We start from the raw sequence: 12,513 nt of genomic DNA on the forward strand, positions 1-12,513 counted from the left end.
ACCAACATGTCTGAACAATTAAAAGCTGTTTCCATGCATACCACACTTGAGTCACCATAACAAATATCGACAAAGTGGATGAAAATTCTCTTACTGTTTAATTTTAATTAGAAAAGTGCTGTGAATGTGAAATAAACTTTCATGTTTTGTATTCATGCTAGTCTTTTCAGTAAAATTGTCTACAAGAACTTAAGCCCCGAGGTGATTACAAATATCAGAGATTCAACTAAGAACTGGCATTAAGTAGACTATATGTGGATTTCAAACTTAACAAAATATTTAAGAAAAAGAGCAGCTACCTGCTTTTGTTGAATGTCCAGAACCTTAATAAGAAAGTGTACAAAAACCCTACCTACCTTTAAAATTGAAGTAATGGATTGTTTTCAGGGTCATTCACTATAAACCACTAAGGTACGATTTGGAAACTTTACATTGTAGCACAAATCTACTTCACTCTTTCAAAACTTTTTTTTCCAATCCCTATCAGCATTAAGTTCCACATTCTTAGCAGCATAGCTCCTGTCCTCCCTTTCTAGTTTCCAAAGGTTTTTAAAAGAGAGCCCTTCATTAAAACTTACGGTGCCACCCTGATTTTACTGCACCTCTTCCTGCTCCACCCACTGCCAAGCAAACTCCTCCCCGAGTGAGTTTTGTGGTTCACATCCACGAGGTTGTGGGAAATGTAAATAAACACTTGCCATAAGGCAAGAATCCAACTTTAGGTTAAAAACTAAGTTCTGGAAAACCTCTCTAGTGAGATGATCATTAATCTTGGATTATACTTTCCTGAATTAAACCAGAAATAAAAATAATCAAAGTCCTAACTCTTGCCTCATGGATAAGTAATGTTACTGGACCCGTGGAAGTCAACCAATGGCATGCTTCAAATCAGGAACTCTCAAGATGCTAGAATGAGAGGAGAACAAACATTTTTGAAGGATTGCAGTGTAGTAAAGCCAGAAAGGACTAAAGAGGTAGGAATCAGGCCTTGCACAAGGGTTAACATTTTAATGTCAAGGTGCTGCAAAGATTTTTTAAATTCATCAATGAGATATGGGCATTCTTGTGAGATCTATATTTATTGCCAATGTCTATTTGACCTGGAGGAGTTGGTGACGAGCTGCCTTCTTGAACCACTGCAGTATTTGCAGAACAGGGAGGTGCACAATGCTGTTAGGAAGGGAGTTCCAAGATTTTGAACCAAGCCATAGTGAAGCAATGGTGATATAGTTCAGAGTCAAAGTAATGTTGGATTGAAAGGATACTTACAGCTGAATGTCTTCCCATGCATCTACTGGTCTAGGTGGTCACTGGTGTGGAAGGTACTTTCGGAGAAGCCTTGGTGAGTTATGGCAATCCATACATACTGCTGCCACTGTGCATCGATGGCAAAGGGAGTAAATATTGATGTTGGTTATTGGGATGCCAGTCAAGTAGACTGTTTTGAATGGATGGTGTCAAGCTTTTTGAGTGTTTTTTGAACTGTACTCATTCAGGCAAGTGGAGACAGCTCCATTACACTCCTGACTTGTTCCATGTCAATGATAAACAAGATTGGGGAAACAGGAGGTAAATTATTCACATCTGGATATCCGGTCTCTACCCTAATCTACAGCTACAATATTTGTATGGCATTCCAAGTCACTTTCCTGTCATGAAGGTAGCTGCAGTGAATGAAGATGAATTATGACCATCCCAGAACTTCAACGTGGAAATTCCTCAAGGTCATTTAACTTCAAGTGCTTCATCTCTGAACTTCCCTCTATCATACTGTCAGAAATAGGGACATTAGCTGATGTTTGCACACAGTGTTCAGTTTCTCAAATAATGAAGCAATTCATGTCTGCATGCTGAAATATTCAGCTTGGACTAATACGTGGCAAGTCATTGTTTTTAAGTTAAAGAGTAGTAGATTTAAAGCTGAGATGAGGAGAGATTATTTCTTGTAAAGGTTAGTGGTTCTGTGGAATTCACTGCTCCATACAGCAGCAAATACTGCGACAATGAAATTTAAGAAGAAAACAGATTTTTAATTAGCAATAGATTGAAGCATTATGGAAGATGGGCAGATGAGATCAGCCATGATCGTAGCAAACAGCGGAGCAGACTCAAGGGAGTGACCAACAGCCACGCTCAGACAACAACTCACCAGAACGAAGGACCCAATACCCAACATGAGCAAAACTAATGTAGTGTACAAAATCCCATGCAAGGACTGCACAAAAGAATATAGGACAAACAGGAAGACAGCTAACAATCCGCATACATGAACATCAACTAGCCACGAAACGACACGACCAGCTATCCTTAGTAGCCACACACGCAGACAACAAGCAACACGAATTCGACTGGGACAACACTACTATCATAGGGCAAGCCAGACAGAGAACAACCAGGGAATTCCTAGAGGCATGGCATTCATCCACAAACTCCATCAACAAACACATCGACCTGGACCCAATATACCAACCACTACAGCGGACAGCTGAAACTGACAACCGGAAGCGGCAGGGACAGACCACTATAAACACCGGAGGAAACATCAAAGAAGCGCTTCGCAGGAGGCTCCCAAGCACTGATGATGTCGCCTAGCCAGGGGGCAAAACGTTTGCAACAAAAACTTCCAGCTCGGCCAACAGAACCACAACAACGAGCACCCGAGCTACAAATCTTCGCACAAACTTTGAACACTCAAGGGACTGAATTATCAACTCCTACTCCTAGTTCTTACATTCTGAAATCCCATTCATATAATGCAATTACTGTTTCAAGTAAGAGAAAGTTGAAACACTTTCCCTTGATATTCAATAGCATTAGCACCCTCGAACCTTCCACCATGAAATCCCAATTGGCTCAAAACTGAACTGTACTAGCCATGTAAATACAAAAGCAAGTCTGCAGCTGCACATATTTGGTGAGTCACTCAGCTATTGACCCCCAAATCCTGACCACCTTCACAGCTCACAGGTGAGAATTTGAGAGGGAATACTCTCCACTGTCTTGGTCAAATGTAGCTCCAATAACTCTTAAGAACTCAACTCCATTCGGGAGAAAAAAGAATAATTTGATTAATAACTCATCAACTACTGCAAATATTCACTCCATTTAAAAATAGTGCATCATGGTTGCAATCTGTACCATATTCGAGATGTTGCAGCAACTCACCAAGGCTTCTTTTCTAGCAGCTTCAACACTCTCAATCTCTTCCATCTAACAGAACTGTAAAGATAGGTGGGAATATCAATACCCCTAACTTGCCCTCCAAATCTCACACTATTGAACAAAGAAAACATATCAGTGTTCCTTTATTAACATGAAGCCAAAATCCTGGAACTCTTTTCTTAACAACACTGTAGAAGCCACATAGAGTCATAGAGATGTATACCCATCCAGATGCCTTTAAAATGTTGCAATTGTAATTCTTGATAGTGGGGATTCAGCAATGGTAATGCCAATGCATGTCAAGGCATGATAGTTAGATTTGCTCAGTCTCAGAGTTACACAGCACGAAAACAATCTTTTCAGTCCAACTCATCTTAAATTAATTTAGTCCTATTTGCCAGCATTTGGCCCATATCCTCTGAATCCTTCCTATTTTCATATATCCAGCCATATGCCTTTTAAATGTTGCAATTGTACCAGCCTCCACCACTTCTCTGGCAGCTCATTCCATGCGCGCACCACCCTCTGCGTGAAAAGGTTGCCCCTTAGGCCCCTTGTCTGTTTATCCTATCCATGCCCCTCATGATTTTGCAAACCTCCAAAAGGTCACCCCTCAGTGTCTGACGTTCCAGGAAAAACAGCCCCAGCCTATTCAGCCTCTCCCGAAAGCTCAAACCCCCCAATCCTGGTAATATCTTTGTAAAGCTATTCTGAACACTTTCAAGTTTCACAAAATCTTTCCAATAAGAAGGAGATCAGAATTGCATGCAATATTCCAAAAGTGGCCTAACCAATGTCCCATACAGAGTCGACAAGTGTGGTGCTGGAAAAGCACGGCAGGTCAGGCAGCATCCGAAGAGTAGGAGAATCGACGTTTCGGGCATAAGCCCTTCATCAGGAAATGTTACGTAAGCCGCAACATGATGTTCCAACTCCTATACTCAATGCTCTGTCCAATAAAGGAAAGCATACCAAACGCCTTCTTCACTACCCTATCTACCTGCAACTCTACTTTCAAGGAATTGTGAATCTGCACTCCAAGATCTCTTCGTTCACCAACTCTCCCCAGGACCTTACCATTGAGTGGATAAGTCTTGCTCTGATTTGCTTTTCCAAAATGCAGCAACTCACATTTATCTAAATTAAACTCCATCTGCCAGTCCTCAGCTCATTGGCCCATCTGATCAAGATCCCTTTGTACTCTGAGGTAACCTTCTTCACTGTCCACTTCAACTCCAATTTTGGTGTCATCTATAAACTTACTAACTATACCTCCTATGTTCACATCCAAATCATTTATGTAAAATGACAAAAATTAGGGGATACAGCACCAATCCTTGTGGCACACCACTGGTCACAGACCTCCACATCGAAAATAGTGATTAAAAAAAGTGGCTTATCATCACTTTCTGAATGACAATTGGAATGGGCAGTAAACACTGACCTCACTAGTGATGAGCACACTCCACATATGAATTAACAAAGAATTATACATTGTCCTGTAGGCATTCATAACTATTGGGAAGTAATGCCCCTTTGTGTACATTTCCCATTTCGTAAATGTACAGGAAGATCTTATGTCTCTTGAGTTCCATTATTTTCAGTATGGAGCATTACATGTGGTATAAGCTAAACTTTAATAACATTGAAACAATAAATTGGACTTGGAATGAGAGAACTAACAAAACAAATTATTTTAGATATAAAATAGTAAAGGATTAAAGGAATTATCAAAGTATGAAAGTCTTTCAATAAACCACCAGCTTAAAATTATGGCATGGCAAATATATTTTCAGTACATTCATAAGATGAGCAAAAACATTTTCATTTATAAGAGGGAACTGATCATTGTAAAACTGTTATACAATGTGAGTGGTTGTTGGATTGGTGTGTAGTCCACATCCAGTATGTTTGATGGATATTCATTTGTCAATAGCTTTACAGTTCAATGGATAAAATGTATTTTTTTTTCTCCTAGCTAATCCCAGCTGTGCCACCTACACCTCAAGGATTGCAGCTATTAAGTCAGACAATTTATCACCATGTTCTTGAGAATAATCAGGTAGGACCATTGCACAGTCCTTGCGGAGACTGTGTTCACACTGAGGATACCATCCACCATGCTATGTGGCACCACCACTGTCCTAAATGTGACAGACTTCAAACAGATCTAGCAACTGAAAACTGGGCATCCAAATGGTACTGTGGGCCATTAGCAGCAGCAGCAAAACTGTGTTCAAACACAAGGTGCAAGCCTGGCATATCTGCAATTGTGTTCCTAGACAAACTGCTCCACTGTAGCTACAGCACTGGTATCTGTCTGGTAATGTGGAAAATTGTCCAGGTATGTCCTGTACTTGAAAAGCTGGACAAATCCAACCCACCCAATTACTGTCCCATCAGTCCCCTCTCAAACAACAGTAAAATGATGAAAGATGTCATCAACAATGCAATCAAGCAGCTCAGTAATAAGCTGCTCATTGACACTCAGTTTTGGTTCCACCAGGGCCACTTAGTTCCTCATTTCATTACAGCCTTAATTCAAACATGGTCAACAAAGTCAAATTCTGAAGGCGCGGTGAAAGTGACAGCTCTTGATAGTAAGGCTACACTTGACATCAAGAAGCTCTCGCAAAACTGGAGTTAGGGGAAATGGAGAAAGCTTTCTACTGGTTGGAATCATATTTGGCACAGACTGAGTTAATTGTGGGTGGAGCTCAATCATCTCAGCTTCTTGACACCTCTGCAGGAGTTCCTCAGGTGGTGTCCTAGACCCACTCATCTTCACCTGCTTCATCAATGATCTTCCTTCCATAAGTAAGAATGTTTGCTGATGATTTCATGGTGTTCTATACCTTACACAACTCCGCAGGTGCTGACGCAGTCTGTGTGCACAATGCTGCAAGACCTGGCCAGCATCCAGGCTTAGCCTGATAACAACAACAGCAAACATAACCATGGTGTTTTGACACTGAATGGTATTAGTCGTTGAGAATGTGATGCTGGAAAAGCACCGCAGGCTATGCAGCATCCAAGGAGCAGGAGAATCAATGTTTCAGGCTTCCTGATAAGCCCTTCCCATCCTGATGAAGGGTTTATGCCCGAAGCGTTGATTCTCCTGCTCCTCGGATGCTGCCCGACCTGGTGTGCTTTTCCAGCATCACACTCTCGACTCTGATCTCCAGCATCTGCAGTCCTCAGTTTCTCCTAACTGAATGGCATTACCATAGTTTAATCCTTTCGCCATAAACATCCCAGGGATTAACACTGTGCAGTTAAATCTATGTCAAATCATATAAATACTGTCTTCACCAGAGACTGGACATTATGTGGTGAGTAGCTCACTTCCTGACTCCCCAAAGCCTGTCCACTACCTAGGCAGAAGTCAGAATGTGATGAAATACTCCCTACTTACCTGGGATGGGTGCGCCTCCAACACCACCCAAGTGGATTGACACCATCCAGGACATAAACAATGTAGATAAGAACATGGGATAAGTAAATTTGTAGATGACAGAAAGACTGACTGGGTGGTTGACACTGAGGAGGAAAGTGTCAGACTACAGGAAGACATAAACAGGTTGGTCAGATGGACAGATCAGTAGCAGGTGGAATTTAACCCTGATAAATGTGAAGTTGGAAGATGTAACAAGACCAAGGCATATTCAATGACTGGCAAGAAAGCTCAGAGGAACAGAGGGATCTTGGGTGCATGTCCACAGATTTCTGGGGTAGTAGGACATGTTAATAGGATAATTAAGAAGGCATATGAAATACTTGTCTTTATCAATCATGGCACAGATTATAAAAACAAGGAGGTTATGTTGAAGCTGTACAGAACTTTGTGATTTAGCCATAGCTGGAATAATGTGTGCAGTTCTGGTCGCCACACTATAGGAAAGAATGTGATTGCACTGGAGGGGGTGTAGAGGACATTCACTCGCATGTTGCCTGGGAAAGAATACATTTCAGCATTGAAGAGAGACTAGATAAGCTCAAAATGTTTTCTTTACAGCAGAGAAGGTTGAGGGAGGACCTGATTGAGCAGTATAAAATTATGAGGGACACAGATAGGATGAACAGATCACAGCTGTCCCCCTTAGTTGATCATATAGGGGGATAATTTTAAAGTGATTGGCAGAAAGTTTAGAGAGGATTTGAGGAAATACTTTTTCACCCAGAGCGTGCCGGGGATGGTAGTTGAGTGAGGAAATCTCATAACATTTAACTTGTGCTTGAATAAGCACTTGAAGTGTCTGGTAAGTGAGATTAGTGTAGATAGAGTGTTTGGCGTATAGATTTGATGGCTGAAGGGCCTTGTTTGTAATGTATATTTTTATGTCAAAGCAGCAACTTGACTGACACCACATCAACAAACATTCATTCCCTCCACAAACACCACCACCTCTGAGTAACAGCACTGTGCTCCAACTACTGGAGAAATTCGCCAAGGTTCCTCAGGCCGCATTTTCCAATCCTAAATCCACTACCATTTAGGAATACCACACCTGAATGTTCCTTTCCAAACTAAGCACCATTGTCAGTTGGAAATATATAATCATTCCTTCAATGTTGTTTGGTCAAAATCCTGGAATCCTTCTCTCTAACAGCATTTGGATGCACCTACAGTGAACAGACTGCAGTGTTTCAAAAAGGCAGCTCACTACCACTTCTCCAGGGCAACTAGAGATGGGCAATAAATAGTGCCCAGCCTGTGATGACCACATCCCATGAATGAATAATAAAATTATACCCCACTTTACCATTCTCATCAAGGCAGAAGATCAGCACTAGGTTACTGAACAGTGTAGAAGGGCATTTTAGGAGCAGCATCAAGCCTACTTAAAATGAGGTGTCAACCTGGTGAAGCGATAACACAGGACTATTTATGTGTCAGACAGAGGAAGCAGCGAGCGATAGATGGAACAAGTGATGCCACAAGCAAAAAAAATCTAATATAGACCCTGCAGTCTGGCCACGTGCCATCGTGAATGATGATGGCAGATTTAAAAATTAAAAGTAGGTAGAGGATCCTAAACTATAGAAAACCCTCAATGGCAGGAAAGCCCAGTATATCACTGCTATAGACAGGGCTGTGAAATGGATGATCCATCTTGGTCTCATCCTGAGGTCTCCAGTATCACTAGTGCCAGCATTCTGCCAATATGATTCACTCCACATGATATCAATATAGTGCACAGACTAAGGGTCCTGACAGCAAGCTGATTGGACGCTAATGTACACTACATTAGTTTTGCTCATGCTGGGTATCATACCCAGCATCACCACACAAATGCCAAGCAATCACCATCTTCAATGAGACAGAATCTAAATTTTGTCCCTCGAAATTGAATGGCACTCCCATCACTTAATCGCTGACTAACAACATCCTGATGGTTGCCATTTACAGGAAACTGAGTTGGACTATATATGAGTTCCTATATACTATGGCTGCTAGATCATGTCTTGGAATTTGCAGTGACCAACCTATCTTTGGACTCCTTAAAGCCTGTCTCCCACCTTCAAACAAGTCAGGAGTATGATGGAATGTTTACCATTTGTCTCAATGGGTGCTGCATCACCAACACTCAAGAAACATATTACCATCCAGTACAAAGTAAACGACATAATTGGTATCACATCTGCAAACATTCACCTCCTCCATTTTTGATGTTCAATAGCAGCAGTGTTTACTATCTAGAAGATGCAGGAATTCACCAAGATCCTTAGACAACACTTTCCAAACCCATAACTATTTCCACCTAGAAAGACAAGTGCAGCAGCTACATGGGAACAATACCATTTCTGAGATTCCCTCTAAGCAACTCAACATCATTGCTTGGAAGGGTCAAATTCCTGGAATTTCCTCCATAACAGATATGCAAATGTACCTACACCAAACAGACTGCAGCAGTTCAGGAAGGCAGCTCATCATCTTTGCAAGGATAACTAGAGGTGGGGAGTAAGTGCTAGCTCTGCCAGTGAAGTGCATATCCCCTAAATTAATTCAAAAATGGAATGTACAGGATCACAGACGTGGATGTGTTCAATGAATTTTGTGATATGACCCCTGAATGAACTGCTATGAGTGCTCTAAGTGTCGTTGTTGACTTTATTAATGGTGATTTCCAAATTATGATCCTCTTTACTCCTTGTGCCCAAAAGGAGGAGGGCTTATGGTCCCTGACACAAATCTACCCTCTACAGGACAAAAAGTAGCCAGTCCACCCAATGCTATAATAGGCCAGAGCCAAACAGCCAGATCAAGTTGCTGGAGCTCCATTTGCAGTCGCAGTGCACAGTCCTAGTAAACATTAGGCTTAGCTTTCAAAATGTATTTCCCCCAACAACTACTGGCATATAACCAAGCAATTGCCACTTGATGCTGGTCACAGGAGGAGGAATTCATTCATTCAGGTTAGGTTTGGATAAATGGTCATTCCTGTACTGATGTTACATTTCTTTATATTAACATTGGAAGAAATGGAGATGACAACCTTCCACAGGCACTAAAACTATCATGCTGCATGCCAATGTGTCCGATGTACAATTCGAATATAGTCATAGAGTCATACAGCATGGAAACAGAACTTTCAGTCCAACTTGTCCATGTAGACCAAGTTTCCCAAATTAAACTAGTCCCATGTGCCTGCATTTGGCCCATGTGCCTGCATTTGGCCCATATCCCTTCTATTCATGTACCTATCCAAATGTCTTTTAAATGTTGTAACTGTACCTGCATGCACCACTTCCTCTGGAAATTCATTCCGCATATGAACCACTCTCTTTGTGAAAAAGTTGCCTTTCAGGTCCCTTTTAAATCTTTCTCCTCTCACCTTAAAAATATTCCCCGAGTTTGGAACTCCCCCATCCTAAGGAAAAGACATTGCTATTTACCTAATCTATGCCCTTTATGATTTTATAAAACTCTATAAGGACACCCCTCAACATCCTACGCTCCAGTGAAAGAAGTCCCAGTCTATCCAGCCTCTCCTTAGAACTCAAACCCTCCAGTCCCAGCAGTATCCATGTAAATCTGATCTATACCCTCTCCAGTTTAATAATATTCTTCCTAAAGCAGTTCATAAGAAATGAGCTCGCTGATCATGATGTTAATTCTTTATGACAAAAGACTTATTGCAAGCATTGAACGTGCTTTAAAAGATGGACGTTACTTCTGTTGGATAGCGATATATTGGTCAGCACTGTAACTTCACCAGGTTGGCCACTCAATGGAAGTCAGCATATTATGATGCCAATAGTACTCCAATTGCCATTTTTGTACTGAACAGGCAGAAGTGCATACTATAAATGCCCTGACAAGTGTCGATTGGTGACTTGCCACCAACTTAATAAGTCATCAGTTAATTTAATAACCGCTTCATCAATTAATCATGTTTTAAAGATAGTATCTCTACATTGATATTTACTTTTCAACTGTTCAAGTGCTTTTATTAAATGGTGAACATTAATAAAACTTGTAAATATTTGAATAAACTTGAAACACTTGGGATGAAATATGCCTCATTTACACATTTAATATAAACATTTTATACTTCTTACTATTGTGGATGTGGTGCTAATAAGTGAACTTTTTGTGGAATTATTACCGTTGGGAATAATAGTGAACTCTGTTTTTAATATTTACATACTTTGCCAATGAAATTGAAAGTCAGCAAAGTTTTTATAATAGTTTGTGTGATTTATTCAACCATTTTACCATCCAAGCTGTGAAGGGGTTAACAAAACCTCATATACGTTACATGGGGAGAGGATCAAATGTTAATATGAGTTTCTCAGATTCCCTAGCCTTCACAATAAACTTTATTGAATAAAGGACAAGCACTTGCATTGGGTGTGTGAACATATCCAGCCAACACTGGCATAAAATAAACAAACACTTGCATGCAGCTCGGTCTTTATCCTTCATTTTTCAAAGTACACCCACACATAAATTGCTTTCATTAACAGGCAAACAGACAGCAAGTGTTAAAGTCAAATACATGGAGTTAAAGTCAATAAAATGCTCATAAACACCAAACCCATCCACTTAGCAACTACAGGCAGGGGTAAAAGGTTAAGGATGAATTGCAAGTTTTTAAAAACATTTATCACTGACCCACAATGATAACTATTAGCAACACAAATTGAGAATAACTGATTGATTTCACAATAATATTTAAAGTAAAAATTTCATCATAAAGCTTAAAGTAAATATATTTGGATTTCAAGAAAGCTTTTGATAAGGTACCACATAAGGGGCGAGTGGGCAAAGTTGAAGCACATGCGATTGGGAAGGATATCCTGAGGTGGATTTAGAATTGGTTGACAGACCAGAGAGTGGAAAAAAATTGGTTGCAGGTTGTGACTAGTGATGTACCCTAGGGATCAGTGCTTGGGCCCCAGGTATAATGATAGATATCCATGACGTGGATGAGGAAGGTAATGCAATTTTTCTGTGTTTGATGACAAAACAAAGCCAGGTATGATTGGGAGTTGCAAGGAATTTGCAAAGAAGATTCAAGGTGATCGAGACAACTTATGTGAATTTATACAATTTGTGTGAAAGACAGAAAGGCAATATATTCTTTAAATGATGATATATTGGAAATTGTCAATGTAGACAGGGATCTGGGTATCCTTGTACACCTGTCAATGAAAGTAAACATGCAGGTGTATCGAGCAATTCAGAGGTAAATGGTATGTTGAATAATCCCATTCCCACCTGTGCAATAGGATCAAGAAATTTAAATGAATACTTCATTATTCCACTAAATAATTGTTATCATGCAGATAAACTTACCTTTCTAGTTGAGCTCATTGGTTTAGAATCTTCTGCCTTAGCAGGCTGACCACCTTTTGGCTTTTCCTTGAATGGGAGGGGAGAGAAAGAAAGTTTCAGAACTGAGGCCAAGAGCAGTGTTGGTTACCCTTTATTTTAACGTACAAAACAAAAAGGCTACTTGCCACATTTGAATTCCTAGTTCATTACATTTGGTTAGTTGCATTTGAAGTGGACAACATTGGCTTAGAGACATACAAGTCAATGAATGCAATTTCCAAAACACCCAAGAAAGTCGCTAAGAACCTTGAAAAACATGACTAATAAACATGGAATGATGATGTGATTTATACTTGACTAAACAGTATTATGATTCTTTCCAACTGGTTCTTTCATATTAACAAACCTGTAAAGCAACAACAAGTTAGGTTCAAAACAAAATAATTAATAACTTCAGCAATGCATTCTTTGCCAAATCAAAAACCTTGGGTGACTGTCAATGTGGAGTTTGCACATTCTCCCTGTGTCTGTATGGATTGCCTCTGGGTGCTCCAGTTTTCTCCCACATT

At 40.3% G+C, this 12,513-nt stretch overlaps 1 protein-coding gene and 1 long non-coding RNA gene across 7 annotated transcripts in view; one reads left to right on the top strand and one right to left on the bottom strand.

Moving 5' to 3' along the window:
- cast (calpastatin) overlaps positions 1 to 12,513 on the bottom strand; it is a 209,275-nt gene that overhangs the window by 114,936 nt on the left and 81,826 nt on the right. For 5 of the 6 annotated variants that reach the window (XM_043709700.1, XM_043709705.1, XM_043709732.1 and 2 more), the window contains one exon: positions 11,966 to 12,031. In XM_043709700.1, coding sequence (XP_043565635.1) covers positions 11,966 to 12,031 — 66 coding nt within the window. Of the gene's footprint in view, positions 1 to 356; positions 513 to 11,965; positions 12,032 to 12,513 lie in introns of those variants that run through there. The other variant, XM_043709739.1, reaches the window with a different exon arrangement.
- LOC122559776 overlaps positions 1 to 12,513 on the top strand; it is a 30,266-nt gene that overhangs the window by 1,679 nt on the left and 16,074 nt on the right. The window contains exon 2 of the long non-coding RNA XR_006314553.1: positions 5,141 to 5,224. This is a non-coding gene — a long non-coding RNA (uncharacterized LOC122559776). The remainder of the gene's footprint in view (positions 1 to 5,140; positions 5,225 to 12,513) is intronic.

Source organism: Chiloscyllium plagiosum, chromosome 2 (genome assembly GCF_004010195.1).
Source record: "Chiloscyllium plagiosum isolate BGI_BamShark_2017 chromosome 2, ASM401019v2, whole genome shotgun sequence".
NCBI lineage: Eukaryota > Metazoa > Chordata > Chondrichthyes > Orectolobiformes > Hemiscylliidae > Chiloscyllium > Chiloscyllium plagiosum.